Source organism: Chinchilla lanigera, unplaced genomic scaffold (assembly GCF_000276665.1).
Source record: "Chinchilla lanigera isolate Chin_1 unplaced genomic scaffold, ChiLan1.0 scaffold00158, whole genome shotgun sequence".
NCBI lineage: Eukaryota > Metazoa > Chordata > Mammalia > Rodentia > Chinchillidae > Chinchilla > Chinchilla lanigera.
In genome coordinates, this window is record NW_004955559.1 from 650,221 (window position 1) to 664,748 (window position 14,528).

The 14,528-nt window shown below is 64.2% G+C and overlaps 3 protein-coding genes across 6 annotated transcripts in view; all 3 read left to right on the forward strand.

The window, feature by feature from the left end:
• The window catches only part of Lrrc4b (leucine rich repeat containing 4B), a gene marked incomplete in the record, with an annotated part of 29,550 nt that extends 28,763 nt beyond the window's left edge, over positions 1-787 (forward strand). The window contains 1 exon segment of the mRNA XM_013509059.1: positions 1-787. Coding sequence (XP_013364513.1) covers positions 1-241 — 241 coding nt within the window.
• A 1,631-nt stretch (positions 788-2,418) lies between these two features.
• Positions 2,419-4,864, forward strand: Aspdh (aspartate dehydrogenase domain containing). 2 transcript variants are annotated; one of them, XM_013509060.1, is made up of 7 exons: positions 2,419-2,786; positions 3,194-3,361; positions 3,574-3,658; positions 3,769-3,918; positions 3,997-4,217; positions 4,281-4,435; positions 4,710-4,864. In XM_013509060.1, exons 2-7 carry the CDS (start codon positions 3,303-3,305, stop codon positions 4,751-4,753), a joined length of 714 nt encoding a protein of 237 aa, XP_013364514.1. In that variant the 5' UTR covers positions 2,419-2,786; positions 3,194-3,302; the 3' UTR covers positions 4,754-4,864. The 2 variants fall into 2 exon arrangements, with proteins under 2 accessions (XP_013364514.1, XP_005412835.1); XM_005412778.2 differs by having other exon boundaries at positions 2,475-2,786; positions 3,217-3,361.
• Positions 4,865-4,957: 93 nt separating this feature from the next.
• Josd2 (Josephin domain containing 2) lies at positions 4,958-9,192 on the forward strand. Of its 3 annotated transcripts, none has more exons than XM_013509061.1 (6): positions 4,958-5,329; positions 5,487-5,598; positions 5,973-6,141; positions 7,827-7,952; positions 8,604-8,798; positions 8,919-9,192. In XM_013509061.1, the coding sequence occupies exons 3-6, from the start codon at positions 5,996-5,998 to the stop codon at positions 9,016-9,018; spliced, it is 567 nt and encodes a 188-aa protein (XP_013364515.1). In that variant the 5' UTR covers positions 4,958-5,329; positions 5,487-5,598; positions 5,973-5,995; the 3' UTR covers positions 9,019-9,192. The 3 variants fall into 3 exon arrangements, with proteins under 3 accessions (XP_013364515.1, XP_005412836.1, XP_005412837.1); XM_005412779.2 differs by having other exon boundaries at positions 5,541-5,598; XM_005412780.2 differs by lacking the exon at positions 5,487-5,598.
• The last annotated feature ends 5,336 nt before the right edge of the window (positions 9,193-14,528 follow it).

The following is a 14,528-nucleotide window of genomic DNA, read 5'->3' on the forward strand; positions in this document are numbered from 1 at the left end:
CGCGGCCGCCGTGGCCGGAGGCGCGGGCGTGGGTGGTGACAGCCACCTGGCGCTGCCGGCCCTCGAGCGCGACCACCTCAACCACCACCACTACGTGGCGGCCGCCTTCAAGGCGCACTACGGCGGCGCGGCGGGCGGCGGGGGCTGCGGGGGCAAAGGCCCGGCCGGCCTCAACTCCATCCACGAACCTCTGCTCTTCAAGAGCGGCTCCAAGGAGAACGTGCAAGAGACGCAGATCTGAGCCCGGCGGGTGCGCGCGGGCAGGGGCCCCGCGGGGACAGAACGCGCTCCCGGCGGTGACTCTGGTCCCGGCGCGCCCGTGCGCGCGCCCGGACCCGGGGGGACGCGGGACCCGGGAGCAGCGGCCGCGCCCCGTGCCTCCCGCGCGCCCTCCCGACGCACTGACCCCCCTGGCCATTCGCCCGCCGCCTTCCAGGGGAGAGAGGAGCTTTTTTGAGGGGTGCCCTTTCCCCTCACACCCAACAGCCCTCCTTTTACGGTTCATTTTTTGCAGTTTGACGCCTGTCCCTCCCTCCCAAGCCCTCCACCCTGGAAACCCGAGAGACAGACACGCGCGTCGTCGCCGGAGCTCCCTGACCCCGGCTGTCCCCCGCGCCGCGCGCTCCACTCCCGCCCTGACCTGCGGCTGGGGTGCCGGCGACCCCCGCGCTCGGCTCCCCTTCCCCACAGACTCTTTTGATACTGAAGGGAGGTTTGCGTCAACGACTACCTGCTCTGTAATTACTTTAAAAAAAAAACACGAAAAAGTAAAAAAAAAAAAAAAAAATTTATTTTTGAGGGGGTCCTGAAAGCAGAGAGGAGACAGAAAACAAAGTGTTTGCGGGTGGGGACAGAATGAGAGGGCGGAAGCCAAAAGACCAAAGCCTCACATGCCCTGCCCAGCGGCACCGCCCGCTGGGCTTAGGCCCCGCCCCCTCCACCTCGAGGCTCCGCCTCTTTCACCCCAGGGTCTAGGTCGAGGCTTGCACTCTTGCCCCCCCACACACACATCATCACCCCACACATCACAGCAGAGAACCCAGAGAGGCCCCAAGTACCAGAATGAGAGAATGTACTGCCACCGTTCTGGATGCAGCAGGTCCAAGACCAAGGTGACACAAGGTCATGCCCCCTCCAAAGTCTCGAGGGGAAGGGTCCTTCCTCCGGGCAGCCTCCCTGTGCCTGCAGGTCACGTCCCTCTGTGAGCATGTGTCCAACTTCCTCTCTGCCTAGAGCCACCGTCGCGGTAGACTATGAGGCACCCCCTCCAGCGCAGCCTCCTGTGGCCCTGAGCCACCTGCAGACACCGGCTGCCACTGCAGGCCACACGTGGGTGTGGAGGCCAGGGCTTCCAGATGCGCTTTCTGGGTGACACAGCCCAGCCCAGGGCCCGACCCAACCACCGCACCTGTCCCGCTGCAGGTGCACTGAAGGCTTCTGGGAAACAAAGTGGGGATGGGGCAGGACGGGACAGAGCCCTGGGGATCCCCCAGAGGGAGCAAAGCCCAGGGGACAGTGTGTGTGGGGTGTGGCTGAGGCCCCAATTCCCCAGGGTTCAGCCTCAGGGAGCTACCCCCTGCTGTCATTGTGAGCTGTGCAGGTATCAGAAGGCCGCCCTGGGCACTGTAGGAGATGCTCGGGGCTCTGGTAGAGGCCACTACCTTGCCCTGGGTGCGCCCTCTTTCCTGTCCGTCTCTTCACCCCCAGCACTTTATCTGCCCCCAGCAGTCAGAATTCTTTCCTTACAAGCTCAGCACAGCACCGCCCCTGTCCCAAGTCCTGTCTACTGGTCTGTCCCCTCTCTGCCTGCCCATCAAGGGACTTGCATCCGTGCCCGCCCCATCCTGCTTGGCCCAGGCAGCGCAGATCCTGGTTGCCATGGCAACACTGCAGCGGTACCAGGTGGCAGCGGGGGCAGGGAGCCGGGCACTGCAGCTCCGCCATCTCTGTGCCAGGCCCGCCAGTGCGGTGGCCGGCTCCTCCTGGGAGCACCGCGGGTCTCCTCAGGCTGCACTGCCCCTCTCCGGGGCGGGATGTGGGGGGCAGGATGGAGGGAGAGCAAGGGTACCAGGTGGGCGCACCAGTGGCTGCGGGGGTGGGGGTGAAGAGTGGAGAGTCAAGGTGAACTGAAGGACGATCAGACCCGAGGAAGGGGGTTCTAGCTGGGGCTGAAGGGTGCAAAGAGCACCCCCTCCATGGCGTGGGGGGCCTTGAACCACGGAGAGCTGGCACAGCTGCCTTGGGTAGACATGGACAGGACCAGGGCGAGGCCTTCGCCCCAGGCCACCTGGGGAAAACAGGGGCGAGGAGGTGCTGGGGACCTGGGAACAAGGGGACGGCTGAGGGCCCACAGTCCCTGTCACCGGCTCCTCTCCTCACACTAAGCAAGATACAGTTTCCATGACAACCTGACCGGCCAGAAAAGGGGGCGGGGGACTGCAGAGGGAATTTTCCACATCAGCAGGAAGGCGTGGAGCAGTGCGGGCTGCAGAGGAAGGAACGGCAGGGAAGGCAGGGGCCACACAGAGCCGGCCCAAGTCGCCACGGCCCTGCCCAAGGGCACCCTCGCGCCACATTCTGCAAACCCACTGCCTCCTGTGGCGGCTGTGGACACAGGGGAGGTTCAGGCAGGCCCAAAGGTCAAACGTCCAAAGATCAGCGGCTACCCAGCCTGCACAGGGGGCAGTGAGCTGCCAGGGAGGCTGGGCTGCAGACCATCAGACCCAAGGGCATGGCCCCCAAAGGGGTCCCGCAGAAGGTGGGGGTGGTGGGCTACGGCCGCCTCGGTGAGTCCCTTACAAAGCCCAGGCCCCCAACCCAAGTCCTAGAAGCTCAGCTCTGCAGAGCCTTTCATTTGTCTGTGTCGCCTGCCCAGGCCTCGGCCATCAGCCGGCCCACCCCATCCCTGGCCTCTCCCTCTGGGTCCCTGTTCGCTTCTCTGGTTTATGCCCCTCCCTCGTCTCTGTCCCCCTCTTTCTGGATCTGTCTCGCTCTCTTGGATCCCTGTCCTTTTCTCTGGGTCTCTGTCCCCTCCTCTGGGCCCATCCCCCCACCCCGTCCCCCCTCCTCTCTGGTCTGTTTCCTGCCTCCGAGCCTCCCCCTGGCTCTCTGTCCCGCGCTCTGGATCTGTGTTGCCTCTGGTCCCTGCCTACTGTCTCCCTCTCTGGGTCTCTAACCCCCTCTGGTTCTCCAGCCCGCTCCTGTCCCTCACCCTAGGACAGTCCCTGGTCTCCCACCTCCTGGCTCAGGGACCTGAACTGGGGCTTGAGCTTGTTTTTGTCTGGAACCGCGACCCGGCCCGCATGGCAGGGCGTGTGCCCCCAGCCCTGCAGCTCCACAACCTCGCCGCCCTTGGGGAAAGGTCAGTGGCCATACTGTGTGAGTGGGGCTTCCTTCCCCAGCCTCCCTGAGCTGCCGTGCGGTAGCAGACAGATCCTCTCCATGCCTTGTGTCACCCAAATGTAAAGTGCCCAGCTGGGGTGAGGAATGATAGGGCTCCCACACTCTGGGGAAGCCTGGGGGAGGGGAGGCCTAACTCCCCTCCCAGGCCCTCTCCCCTCTCCCCTCTCCCAGGCACCCTGACCTTGTGGTAGAAGTGGCCCACCCCAAAATAATCCACGAATCTGGGGCACACATCCTGCGCTACGCCAACCTTCTGGTGAGCCCCCCTCGACCCATAACCCTGACTCCAGCCCCCCTGCCTTGGTCTGCTCCACCCTAAGCAGCAGTCTATCTCCTGCCCCAACCTCCCTCCCTTCACGCACTCAGGTGGGGTCCCCATCAGCCCTGGCTGACCAGACCACAGAGCAGCAGCTCCTGGACGCCTCCCACCGCTGGGGCCACGCCGTATTTGTGGCCCGGGGAGCCCTGTGGGGCACTGAGGACATCTCGAGATTGGATGCAGCCAGGGGTCTCCAGGTGAGGACACACTGGGCTCCCCCAAACCAGATGGAGCCTGAAAAGCTCCCAGTCGCCCTGACCAGCTCTTGCTTTCAGAGCCTGCGAGTCACCATGGCCACACACCCGGACGGCTTCCGGCTAGAGGGACCCCTAGCTACGGCGCGCAGCACCGGCTCACGCACCGTGCTCTACGAGGGCCCTGTCCGCGGGCTCTGCCCCTTCGCTCCTCGAAACTCCAACACCATGGCAGCCGCTGCCCTGGCGGCGCCCAGCCTAGGCTTTGACAACGTGATCGGGGTGCTTGTGGCCGATCTCAGGTGAGCAGAGCGGAGCTGGGGTCGGGCCGGGTCAGGCCAGCCCCTCACCCCTGCTTCCCGCAGCCTCGCGGACATGCACGTGGTGGACGTGGAGCTGAGAGGTCCGCCGGGGCCCACGGGCCGGAACTTCGCTGTGCACACCCACCGGGAGAACCCCGCAGAGCCCGGCGCTGTCACCGGCTCCGCCACCGTCGCCGCCTTCTGGCGCAGCCTCCTGGGTGCGGCTGCCCTGCCGGGGCCGGGGCCCCTCTCCTGGGCCCTGGGCTGTTGCGCTCCGCGGGGCCGGGGTCTCAAGCTCGAATCCGTCTCTGCCGACCTTTATTCCTGATGTCTTGAACCTTCGCACTCTACCACCTGACTCTTTCTGTGTCTCTGTCCACGTCCCTTCCCTCAAGGTCTAGCTCGCTCTCTGGGTCCCGTCCACCCTCGCTGGTCTGCCCCATTGCTCTCTTTCCTCCGTCTGGGTCTTTCATTCCGGTCTCTCCCCCGCAGGCTGCTGCGAGCTAGCCTCCAGGCCAGGGATCCATCTCTGCTGAGACGCCGCCTCCACCCGGGAGGACCTGCCGCCGCCGCCCACTCCCGGCCTGGCCGCACTTTCCAAGAGCTGTCTCCTGTCTCAGTAAAGCTCATAGGCTCTTCCCCCACACCGTGTGGCCCCTGTGGTTCCTTGTTTTTCTCTGTGACGTCACGCAGCGCCTTGGACAGCACATGACGCCATCACAGTGGGCGGGCAACACCGCTCCTGGAAGCGGGCGCGAGAGCTAACTACATCTCCCAGAATCCTCTGGGTCGCAGTGGGCGTGGCGGCCCGCGGGATTGGATTTCCGAGACTCATTTCCGGAGTTTGCAGCGGGGACGGGAGGAAGTTGTAGTCCTGCATTTTTTAGCCGCGACAGCACACTTCCGGGCCAGGCGGCCTGGACGGTCAAGAGCACAAGAGTCCTGCGGCGGCCGTCGGGAGTCGTAGTCCGGCGTGCGGGGGTCGCCGGGACCTGTAGTCCGTCCTGCCAGCCCAGTCAGCGCGGTGTTGCCCGCCCCACACTCGGAGCCCGGAGCCACCGCCCAGGGGGATGCGGAAGCCCCCGGCTCAGGGGAGCGGAGAGGCAGGCGGGGTGAGGGGCGTTGCCAGGCAAAGGGCGAGGGCCGTGGTTGGGGTACGGGTCGGGAGGGGGGTCGAGCCCTTGGCGCCCGGGGAGGAGGCCTGGTTGCCAGGTGATAGGAAGAGGAGGCACTGTTGCTTAGTGACTGGGGAGGGGGCTCTGTTACCAGGGGAGAAGAGGATAGTTCTTTAATGACCGGGGAAGGGGAGTCTTCTGTTTCTAGGCGACCAGAAGAGACCTTGTTACCTAGAGACAGGAGAGGAGGAGTCCTCTATTGCTAGGTAATCAGAGGAGGGACTTGGTTACCCAGAAAGGGGGGGGGATGTTCTCTGTTGCTAGGAAACTGGTGATCCTGTTACCTAGGGATGGGAGAGGACGGTCTTCTGTTGCTAGGTGACAGGGATAGGCACCCTTTTACTTAGAAACCGGAGGGGTTTCTCTGTCGCGAAAGGAGAAGACACCTTTTTCTCTAGGAATAGGGGATGGAGGTGCATTGTGTTGCCCTGAGCCAGCCCAAGGAGCAGGGTCAGGGGCCCAGTGTCCTCAGAGGCTGCCCCCAGCCCACACCTTAATGTTGGTGCCGAGGGGCCTCCTCGCAGGTTGGACCTCACACCTCTAGATCCCGAGGCCCTGAGCACCTTCTCCCGCTCCTCAGCCCCAGCAGGAGCGGAGGGCAGCATGTCCCAGGCCCCGGGAGCACGGCCGAGCCCACCCTCCGTGTACCACGAGCGGCAGCGCCTGGAGCTGTGTGCCGTCCACGCCCTCAACAACGTCCTGCAGCAGCAGCTCTTTAGCCAGGAGGCTGCCGATGAGATCTGCAAGAGGTGACTGTCACCCTCCCTGACCCCTGGAGAAGCAGGGCTCAGACAGGCCAAGCCTCCCAGCTAGGACTCACAGCGAGGCCGGGTCCTGCCCCTGCACGCCCCTGAGCTGCAACCCGCGGCTACACGTGGAGACAGTGCATAACCCTAACCCTAATCCTCGCCTGCTCTCGGCCCTCTATGGCTCCCTAGCCCCCCTAGGGAAAGTCCTGGGCCCCTCAGCCTGGTGCCCGATGCCCTTGTGCTGTGCTCTCGGCTGGTGCCCTCCTCTGCAGCTTTATCTCTCACTGCTCCACTCAAACCAGACTTCTCTCCAGCCCCTAAGCGACCCCCCCGCATGAGGCCCCCAGGCCTTTACTCTGCCTCTTCTTACTCCCGCCGTGCCTTCCTCCCTCGGTAGCCTGGATGTTCCTCACAACTTCAAACAGCACTTCTTCATAATCCCTCTGCCTTGGCCTCTCCTCTCCGCCTGGCTCTCTGCTACCTGCACCTTCCCCCAGCCTCTGGCCTCAGGCTCAGTCCAGCCAGTCCCCCCAGATTCCCAGATGCATCTTCCTACAGCCTCCCTTGCTCCCAGCCTCCTGCATCTCCCTAATAACCCTCGGGCTGATTATTATAGAATTTATTCATCTCTTCTCATTCAAAACAGGGGTCGGTGGAGTCTCATGCCAAGCCCAGAGCTGAGTCAGATAGGAGCCCTGCCCGAGGGAGGAGGCGAGGGAAACAGAAAAATAAGGCTCAAGCTTTCCCTTCCCCCTCCCTGCCCTCCCAGGGCCTGGTCAGGGAACAAAGGTCCAGTTGTTCCAAGCAGAAGCAGGAGCAGGAGCAGGAGGCCCGGGGAGACTTGCGGCCTCAGGGTGGGCCCAGAGAGCTGGAGGAAAGACCAGGACGCAGGAATGCAGGGCATGGCTGGGGACAGGTGGCGGGGAAGGGCCACTGCTGAAACCACGGAGCAGCGAATGCCAGTTGGAGGAGGTGGGACCCTGTCCTGGGGGAGTAGGGCGCCAGGGGGAGCTGTGGGCTGGGGATGGGCACTGCCGGCTCCAGTGGGAGCAAACGGTGTTAAATCAGTGATGCCAGGCGCAGGGACACACCCCTGTCATCCCAGCAACTACAGAAGCTGAGGCAGGAGGAGCACATGTTCAAAGCCCACCTGGGCCACTTAGCAAGGCCCTGTCTGAAAATAAAAGTTACAAGGCTAGGAGTGTGGGTCCGTGGGAGAGCGCTTGGCAGGAATGCCCAAGGCCCTGGGCCCAGGCCCCAGCACCACGCACACGAACGGTGCTGTGGACATTGTTGTCGTGGCGGTGGTTCAGCTCACTGGGGGAGCCCAGACAGAACCCCACGCCCAGCCTGGAGGTCAGCAGACCCCCTCAGAGGAGGTGCATCTGAGGGGACAGCGGAAGGGACTGCTTGTGACGAGAAGGGCTGAGGGCTGGAGACTCGGTCCAGGGGCCCCGGGAAGCCAGGGGTGGTGTGAGAGGAGGAGGGACGGGCAGCTCAGGAGGACGGGGGCTCGGGGGATCCAGGCAGAGGGAAGAAGAGCAAAGCCTGACAGGGACCCCGGGGACGGGCGTGGGGTCGGGACAGGACTGCAGTACTGGCTGTAGAGAGGGAACAACCTGCCACGCGGAAGGGCGAGGCCTCTTCAGGGCCCCAGCTCAGGCTCTTGTCACCCGCTCTCCCAGGCTGGCCCCAGACTCCCGGCTGAACCCCCACCGCAGCCTTCTGGGTACCGGCAACTATGACGTCAACGTAATCATGGCGGCCCTGCAGGGACTGGGCCTGGCCGCCGTGTGGTGGGACAGGAGAAGGTAGGACCTGGAGCTGGCATCTGGGGCCCACACTGGGGCCACCCAGGAGGCAGGGGCAAGGCCACACCAGTCAGTGAGGGACCGGGGGGTACGGGAAGGGCTGTGTGGCCCACAGGCCGGCACGATGGCGGGGGTGGGTGAAAGGACCAGCAGGGCCACGGGACGGTCCTGTTGAGTCAGTGGGTGGTGGGCGGGATAATTGTGGCCATGGGCATCTAAGAGGAGGGCGACCAGGAGGTCAGCGGTGTTGGGGATGGGGCTATGAGTGGACGGGTGTTGAATGAATACAAGACGGGTGATTGGCAGGGGGCAGATGTCTCACGTTACTGTAACAGGGTGGTGGGTGCTGCTGCGTGGGGTGAAGAGCAGATAGGCCGCAGGGTAGAGGGCTGGCTGGTGCTGGCCGTGTCCGTCATGGGTGACGGCGGGGGCGAGCAGGAGGTGGGCAGATGGTTGGTGGATGCTGGTTTGGTGGTTGAGGAGGTGCAGGTGGATGGCAGGCCGTGTGATAATGGCAGTGGGCAGATTAGCAGGCAGGAGGTTGCCTGGCGGCTGGGAGCCCTGATAGGAGGGTGGGGAGGAGGAGGAGGGAGCTGCCGGGTGGGAGGCCCCGTGGTCAGTGACATCTGGCCTGCCCCTGCGCCCCCCCAGGCCCCTGTCCCAGCTGGCCCTGCCCCAAGTGCTGGGGCTGATCCTGAACTTGCCTTCGCCTGTGTCACTGGGGCTGCTGTCCCTGCCACTGCGCCGGCGGCACTGGGTGGCCCTGCGCCAGGTGGACGGCATCTACTACAACCTCGACTCCAAGCTGCGGGCACCGGAGGCCCTAGGGGACGAGGATGGCGTCAGGTGAGCGGGGAGCGAGTGACAGGATGCGGCCTGGGCGCTGGAGCCTGACCCTCATGCCCCACCCTGGCAGAGGGACTCGGGAGGCTGGCAGGGCCTCAGTGTCGCCGTTTCTCCACCCAGGGCTTTCCTGGCGGCTGCCCTGGCCCAAGGGCTATGCGAGGTGCTGCTGGTGGTGACCAAGGAGGTGGAGGAGAAGGGCTGCTGGCTGCAGAGTGACTGACCGGCCGACTGCAGGGACTCAGTGCTGCCTGGCGCAGCACTTGCGACCACGGCCAGCCTGACTTCAAGTGCCGGGGAAGGGCCTGTGCATCCCAGCCCCGGGAAGGCCGGGCCCTCCCCATGTTCCCCACTCCCCATGCCGCTGCTGCCTCAATAAATCTGCTGATCTGCTCCAGCTTGGCTTGCGTCTGCCTGACGCCTGCGGGCCCCTCCATCAGGGAGCCGAAGAACAGGTAGAAAAGACCCGCTGTGGCTGCGGGTGTTCAGCAGGGGTGAGAGCCAAGCAGAAGCTGGTGGTGGCGCATGCCTGTCCTCCCATCACTCTAGGAGGCTGAGACAGGAGGATCGTGAGTTCTAGCTCAGTCTAGGCCATTCAGAGCCTTCATGAGATTGTCTCAAAATTTAAAAGGCTGGGGATGTAGGGCAAAGTGCAAAGTGCATAGGCCCTGGGTTCTGTCCTCAGTACCCAAAAAAAAAAAAAAGGCAGAGAGGAGGCTTTGTTCCTCGGCTCTCGGCTTCGAGGCAGGCCGAGCTTGGGCCAGAGCTGTCCTAGGATCCCAGAGCCCAGGGATCAAGCCAACAGTGAGCCGGGGGTGGCTCCGGGGCACAGTGCCTGGGCCCTTCAGCAGAGGGCGGTAGCCCCCGCCTCTACAGGCGTGACAGCCTGTGTGCTGCGTAAGCCACCAAGCATGTGGTGACTCCGCACTGCGCCAGTGTGGGCGTGGGCCTCCCAGGAGGAGGCAGGCGCAGCCCAGGGGCGCCAGGAAAAGTGCCCCAGGCTGGAGAACAGCCCCTCCGAGGCCAGAGGCGGGCGGGACAAAGGGTAAAGTGACTCCCACAGCGGGCAGGATCCCAACCTGTGCGCTGGGCACCAGTCAGTGGTCACGCTGCTCCTGGCTGGGGGCCAGGAGGACACCAGGGCTCCCTGCCCCATGGTGTGCGTGTCAGAGGGGGTCCCACAGGGTGCATGGGAAAATCAAGGGACAGGGTCAGGGAGCAGATCAGCTGTGCAAGACTGAGGGGCCTCAGAGCCGGGGAGGATGGACGGGGACGTGGCTCAGAGGGGACATTGCATAGCCCTGGGTTCCCTCCCCGGCACGGCCAAAAATAAGTGAGATGGAGTGGGAGGGGTGGGTGCCCAGACCGCCCGCAGTTGTTTGAGGAGGTGATAAGAGCCCGCCGGCGGTGACACGAAGCAGACAGGGCCACCGAGGCAAGGATAGCGGGGAGGGGGGAGCAGGAAGAGCACCCGTGGCCCAGGACACTCGGGAGGGAGAGGAGGTGAGGGCTGGGCCGGCCGGGCCGGGGCTGTGAAGGAAGTGGGCTTGGGGAGATGCGGGGCTCCCTGGGCCGGGCCAGCCAGCCACGCGAGGGGGTGGAGACCCAGGTTCAGGGGCTCAGGATGCACAGTCCAGGGAGGGGAGCCAGGGGGAGGAGGTAGAGGGCACAGTGGAACCCAGGGCCAGGGTGCCAGGGCCTCGCCCCATGCCCACCCGCACCACACAGCGGGGGCCACGCTGGGGTTGGGTGGGGTCAAAGGGCAGTGGCCAGTGAAGAGAAAGGGCCGACCCCGAGGGCGCCCCGGCCGTGTCTGGACACCTTCACTCGCACCTCCTCTCCCCGCACCCCGCCTCCACCCCGCCTGTCGCCCGTCCCCCCATGGCAGACAGCTGGAGGGGCCAGGGGTTTCTATTCCTGCCTCAGTGGCAGCGCCGCAGCTTCCCAGGTGCTTCCTGGCCAAATAAGGTCCGGAGGCGCTGCCCGCTGTCCCGCCCGGGGTGTGTCACGGGGGGGGGGGGGGGGGGGCAGCTGTTGTGACAGCTGAGGCCCGATTTAGCGGCCAAGGGGTCGGGCCAGATGCGGGGGCGGGCCTGGAGCCCCTTAAATCTCAGGGCTGGGTGCGGGGTGCAGCCGCCACCAACGCCAGGTGAGAGGGGCGCTCCGACCTCCCGCCCGCTCCTCCTGTCTCCGCCTCCCCTTCCTACCCCTACCCGGCTTTCTCAGCCGCGGCTCCGCGTCCTCGCCTGCCTCTCTGCCTCTGCCTGTCTCTGTCTCCTCGCTGTCTCAGTTTCTCTCCCTGGCCGACCTGGCCGTCTCCACCCGCCGACCTGCGCTGTACCCTCGCCCTCCCGCTCTGCCTGCCCATCTCCCGCCGGGCACCTCCCTTTGTCCCTGTCTCTCCGGCTCTCTCTGCCCTCTCTCCCGCTGGCCCTCTCCGTATCCTTGCTTCCCTCTGCGTCTCTGTCCGCCCATCTCTCTCCGTCAACTCTGCCCACCCCCTCCGTCTCCCTCTCTGACCCCCTCTCAGCTCCCAGGGGAGCGCCGTGCGGCTCTGCGCGCGGCTGAATAAAGCAGGTTCTGTCCTCATCTGTCGCCCTCCGCCTGTCTTTCCTTCCTGTCTTTCTGCCGTCCGCGGGGGTGGGCTGGGACCTGGCCCCCTTCCCTCTAGAGCAGGACAGGTGGATGCGGAAGGGACTGGCGCGGGGACGGATGACAGGGAGCAGCAGCCATGGGTGTGAACTCAGAGGGGCGCGGCAGGTGACAGGGACACGGAGGTCAGCGGCCCCTCCCGAGGCCCAAATGCCTCAGGGACAGCGGCCGCAGCTCCTCCACTCTGGCAGCGGTGCCAGGCGGGACAGTGGCCCTGTGGCTCCCCCAGGCAGCAGGACCTGGCCAGCGCCCTCGTCCTGTCCCGTCCTGCCCACCAGCAGGCGCACACATGTCCTTGTCACCTGCTGTGGGCGCCTGGGCCCCCGCTGCGCCCCCGCCTCTGCTCCCGGCCGCCTGCCCGTGGCAGGCCTGGGCGTTTGACGGCCGGTTTCCCTGCGAGCTGGCTGTCCCTGCTGCCTCCTGTCCTTCCGGGCCCGAGTCCTTCCTCCTCCCCGGGACTGCCCAGCCCTGCTGGCGAGGAAGTGGGCATCCGCTGAGCACCTGCTGCGTGCTGGATTCGGAGCCCGCACCCTCGCTCACCGCCGCAGGCCCTTCCTGTCCTCTCTGGCTTCCGCTCTGCGGGGACAGCTCTGAGCGCCTACTGTGTATGGGTGCTTCGCACGGGGCGCCCCGCCCGGCCCCTCCCTTCTCCGCTGATCACGGCCTCCGCCTCTTTCAGCCGGAGAAGGAAACGGGCGCTTAGGAGCACCAGTGGTGTGCCAGGCTGTCTCTCCACACTCGCGTCCCCCCCACCCCATTCCCGTTCCCGCACTCCAGAGCTCTCCTTTCAGCTCCAGCTACTGTTTCGTGGGACAAAAAAACAAGCAATTATGAAGCACCTACTGGATGCTAGGCAGCTAACAGCCCGGCTGCTTTCCTCTAGCCTCACCAGCTCTCCACCCTTCTGCCCTGCCAGTTTCTCTGCCTATTCTGAGTGCTGCATTTATTGAGTGCCTGCTGTATACACCGCAGTCTGCCTCCACCGCCCCTCCTCTGCAGACTCTCCTTTGCCAACCTGGCCCTGTCTCTCCTCCCTCACCTCTCAGCCCTACCTCAGCCCCCACGCAACATGTTTGCCTGTCGCCCTCCTCTCCCCTACTCTTCCGATCACCTGCATTTCCCGTGTGCCGTCTGTGTGCCCTGCACACGGCCTCATTTCCTCTTCCTTCTCCTCTCCGCCCCGCGCTCTTTCCTGGGGAGGAAAGTAGCCAGTATTGAGCACCTGCTGTGTGCCGCTGCCTTTCTCCGGTGGGTTGAGACTTGGGCCCTGAGCCCATGTGCATCACAGGGGATGTGCGCTACGTCAGGTGCATGCCTGCCATGGAACAGTGGGGGGCGCTCTCTCCCTTTCTCTTTGTCTCTCTTTCCCCGTTCCCCTCGGTGCTGTGGATTGAACCCAGGGGCTTCACACTGAGCTCCATCTGCAGCCCTTGTTTCTTTTCTTTTCTTGTTTCTTAAGAGCAGGAAAGGTAGGGCTGGGATGCAGCTCAGCGGCACAGGGGCTGCCTGGAGAGCGCAAGGCCTTGAGTTTGATTCATGGTACCAAAAACAAAAGTCGGAAAGGTTTATTGGGGAACAGGAATAGGCACTAGGAATGGGGAATAGGAATAGCTCCTGGGGGGGGGGGGATATCTCCTCAGAAACAGGAGGAGTCCCCAGGGGTTGCCTTTGTTTTTTGACTCAAGGTCTCGCTATATGATCCAGGCTAGACTTGAACTTGCAATCCTCCTGCCTCAGCCTCCCAGAGTGCTGGGATGGCCAGCCTGTCCACCACAGCCCGTTTCTTCCCTCTTTCTCCTGTTTCAGGGGAGAACTGACATTCCTTGTGCACTGCTGTCTGCCTAGCGGCTCCCCCGCCTGCCCCTGCCCGGCTGGCTTTTGTCCTGGCCTTGCTCCTCTGCGTCTCGGTCTGCTACCTCCCTTCTCACCTGTCTCCTCTGGCCTCCTCCCTCCAGGGAGCCATCGGCTGACCAACGGAAGCGTGCAGCTCTGCACCCCACCCCACCCCTGCCTGCTGCTCCCCTGCCCTCCACATGCTCAACCAGCACGAGGAAGGGCAGGATGGCAGGAGTGCGCCGGGCTGTGTCACCCTCTCCTCTCCTGCCTTTGACACACCTCTCCTGTCCTCTCCTCTTGTGTCCTCTCTGCCCTCTGCTGGCCTCTCCTCTTCCCTCCTCTCCACTCTTCTCCTCCCCACTCTTCTCCTGTCCTCTCTTGTCCTCTCCTGTCCTGTCCTCTCCTCTCCTCTCCTCTCCTGCCTTCTCTTCTCCTCTCCTTTCCTGTCCTCTCCTCTCCTCTCCTCCCCTCTCCTCTCCTGTCCTCTCTTGTCCTCTCCTGCCCTATCCTCTCCTCTCCTCTCCTCTCCCCTCCTGCCTTCTCCTCTCCTCTCCTTTCCTGTCCTCTCCTCTCCTCTCCTCCCCTCTCCTCCCCTCTCCTCTCCTGTCCTCTCTTGTTCTCTCCTGCCCTATCCTCTCCTCTCCTCTCCCCTCCTGCCTTCTCCTCTCCTCTCCTTTCCTGTCCTCTCCTCTTCTCTCCTGTCCTGTCCTGTCCTCTCTCCTCTCCTCTCCTCTGTCCTCTCACATCTCCTCCCCTCTCTTCTCCTGTCCTTTCCTCTCCTATCCTGAACTGACCTGTCCTCCCCTCTCCTCCCCTCTCCTCTCCCCTCCTGTTCTCTCCTCTCCTCTCTTCTCCTGTCCTCTCCTGTCCTCTCCTCTCCCCTCCTCCCCTCCCATCCTGTTCTCTCCTCTTCTCTCCTCTCCTCACTTCTCCTCTCTTCACCTCTCCTGTCCTCTCTCCTCCTCTCCTCTCCTGCCCTCTCCTCTCCTTTCCTGCCCTCTCCTCTCCTCTCCTCTTCTCACTCTTCTGTCCTCTTCTCTCACCTCTCCTCTCCTGTCCTCTCCTGTCCTGTCCTCTCCTCTCCTCTCCTCTCCTCTCCTCTCCTGTCCTCTCCTCTCTTCTGCCCTCTCCTCTCCTCCCTCTTCTCTCCTCCTCTCCTCCTCCTGTCTTCCTCCTCCTCTCCTAGTGCTCTCTTCTTCTCTTCCCCTCCTCTCCTCTCCTCCTCCTCTCCTCCTGCTCTCCTCT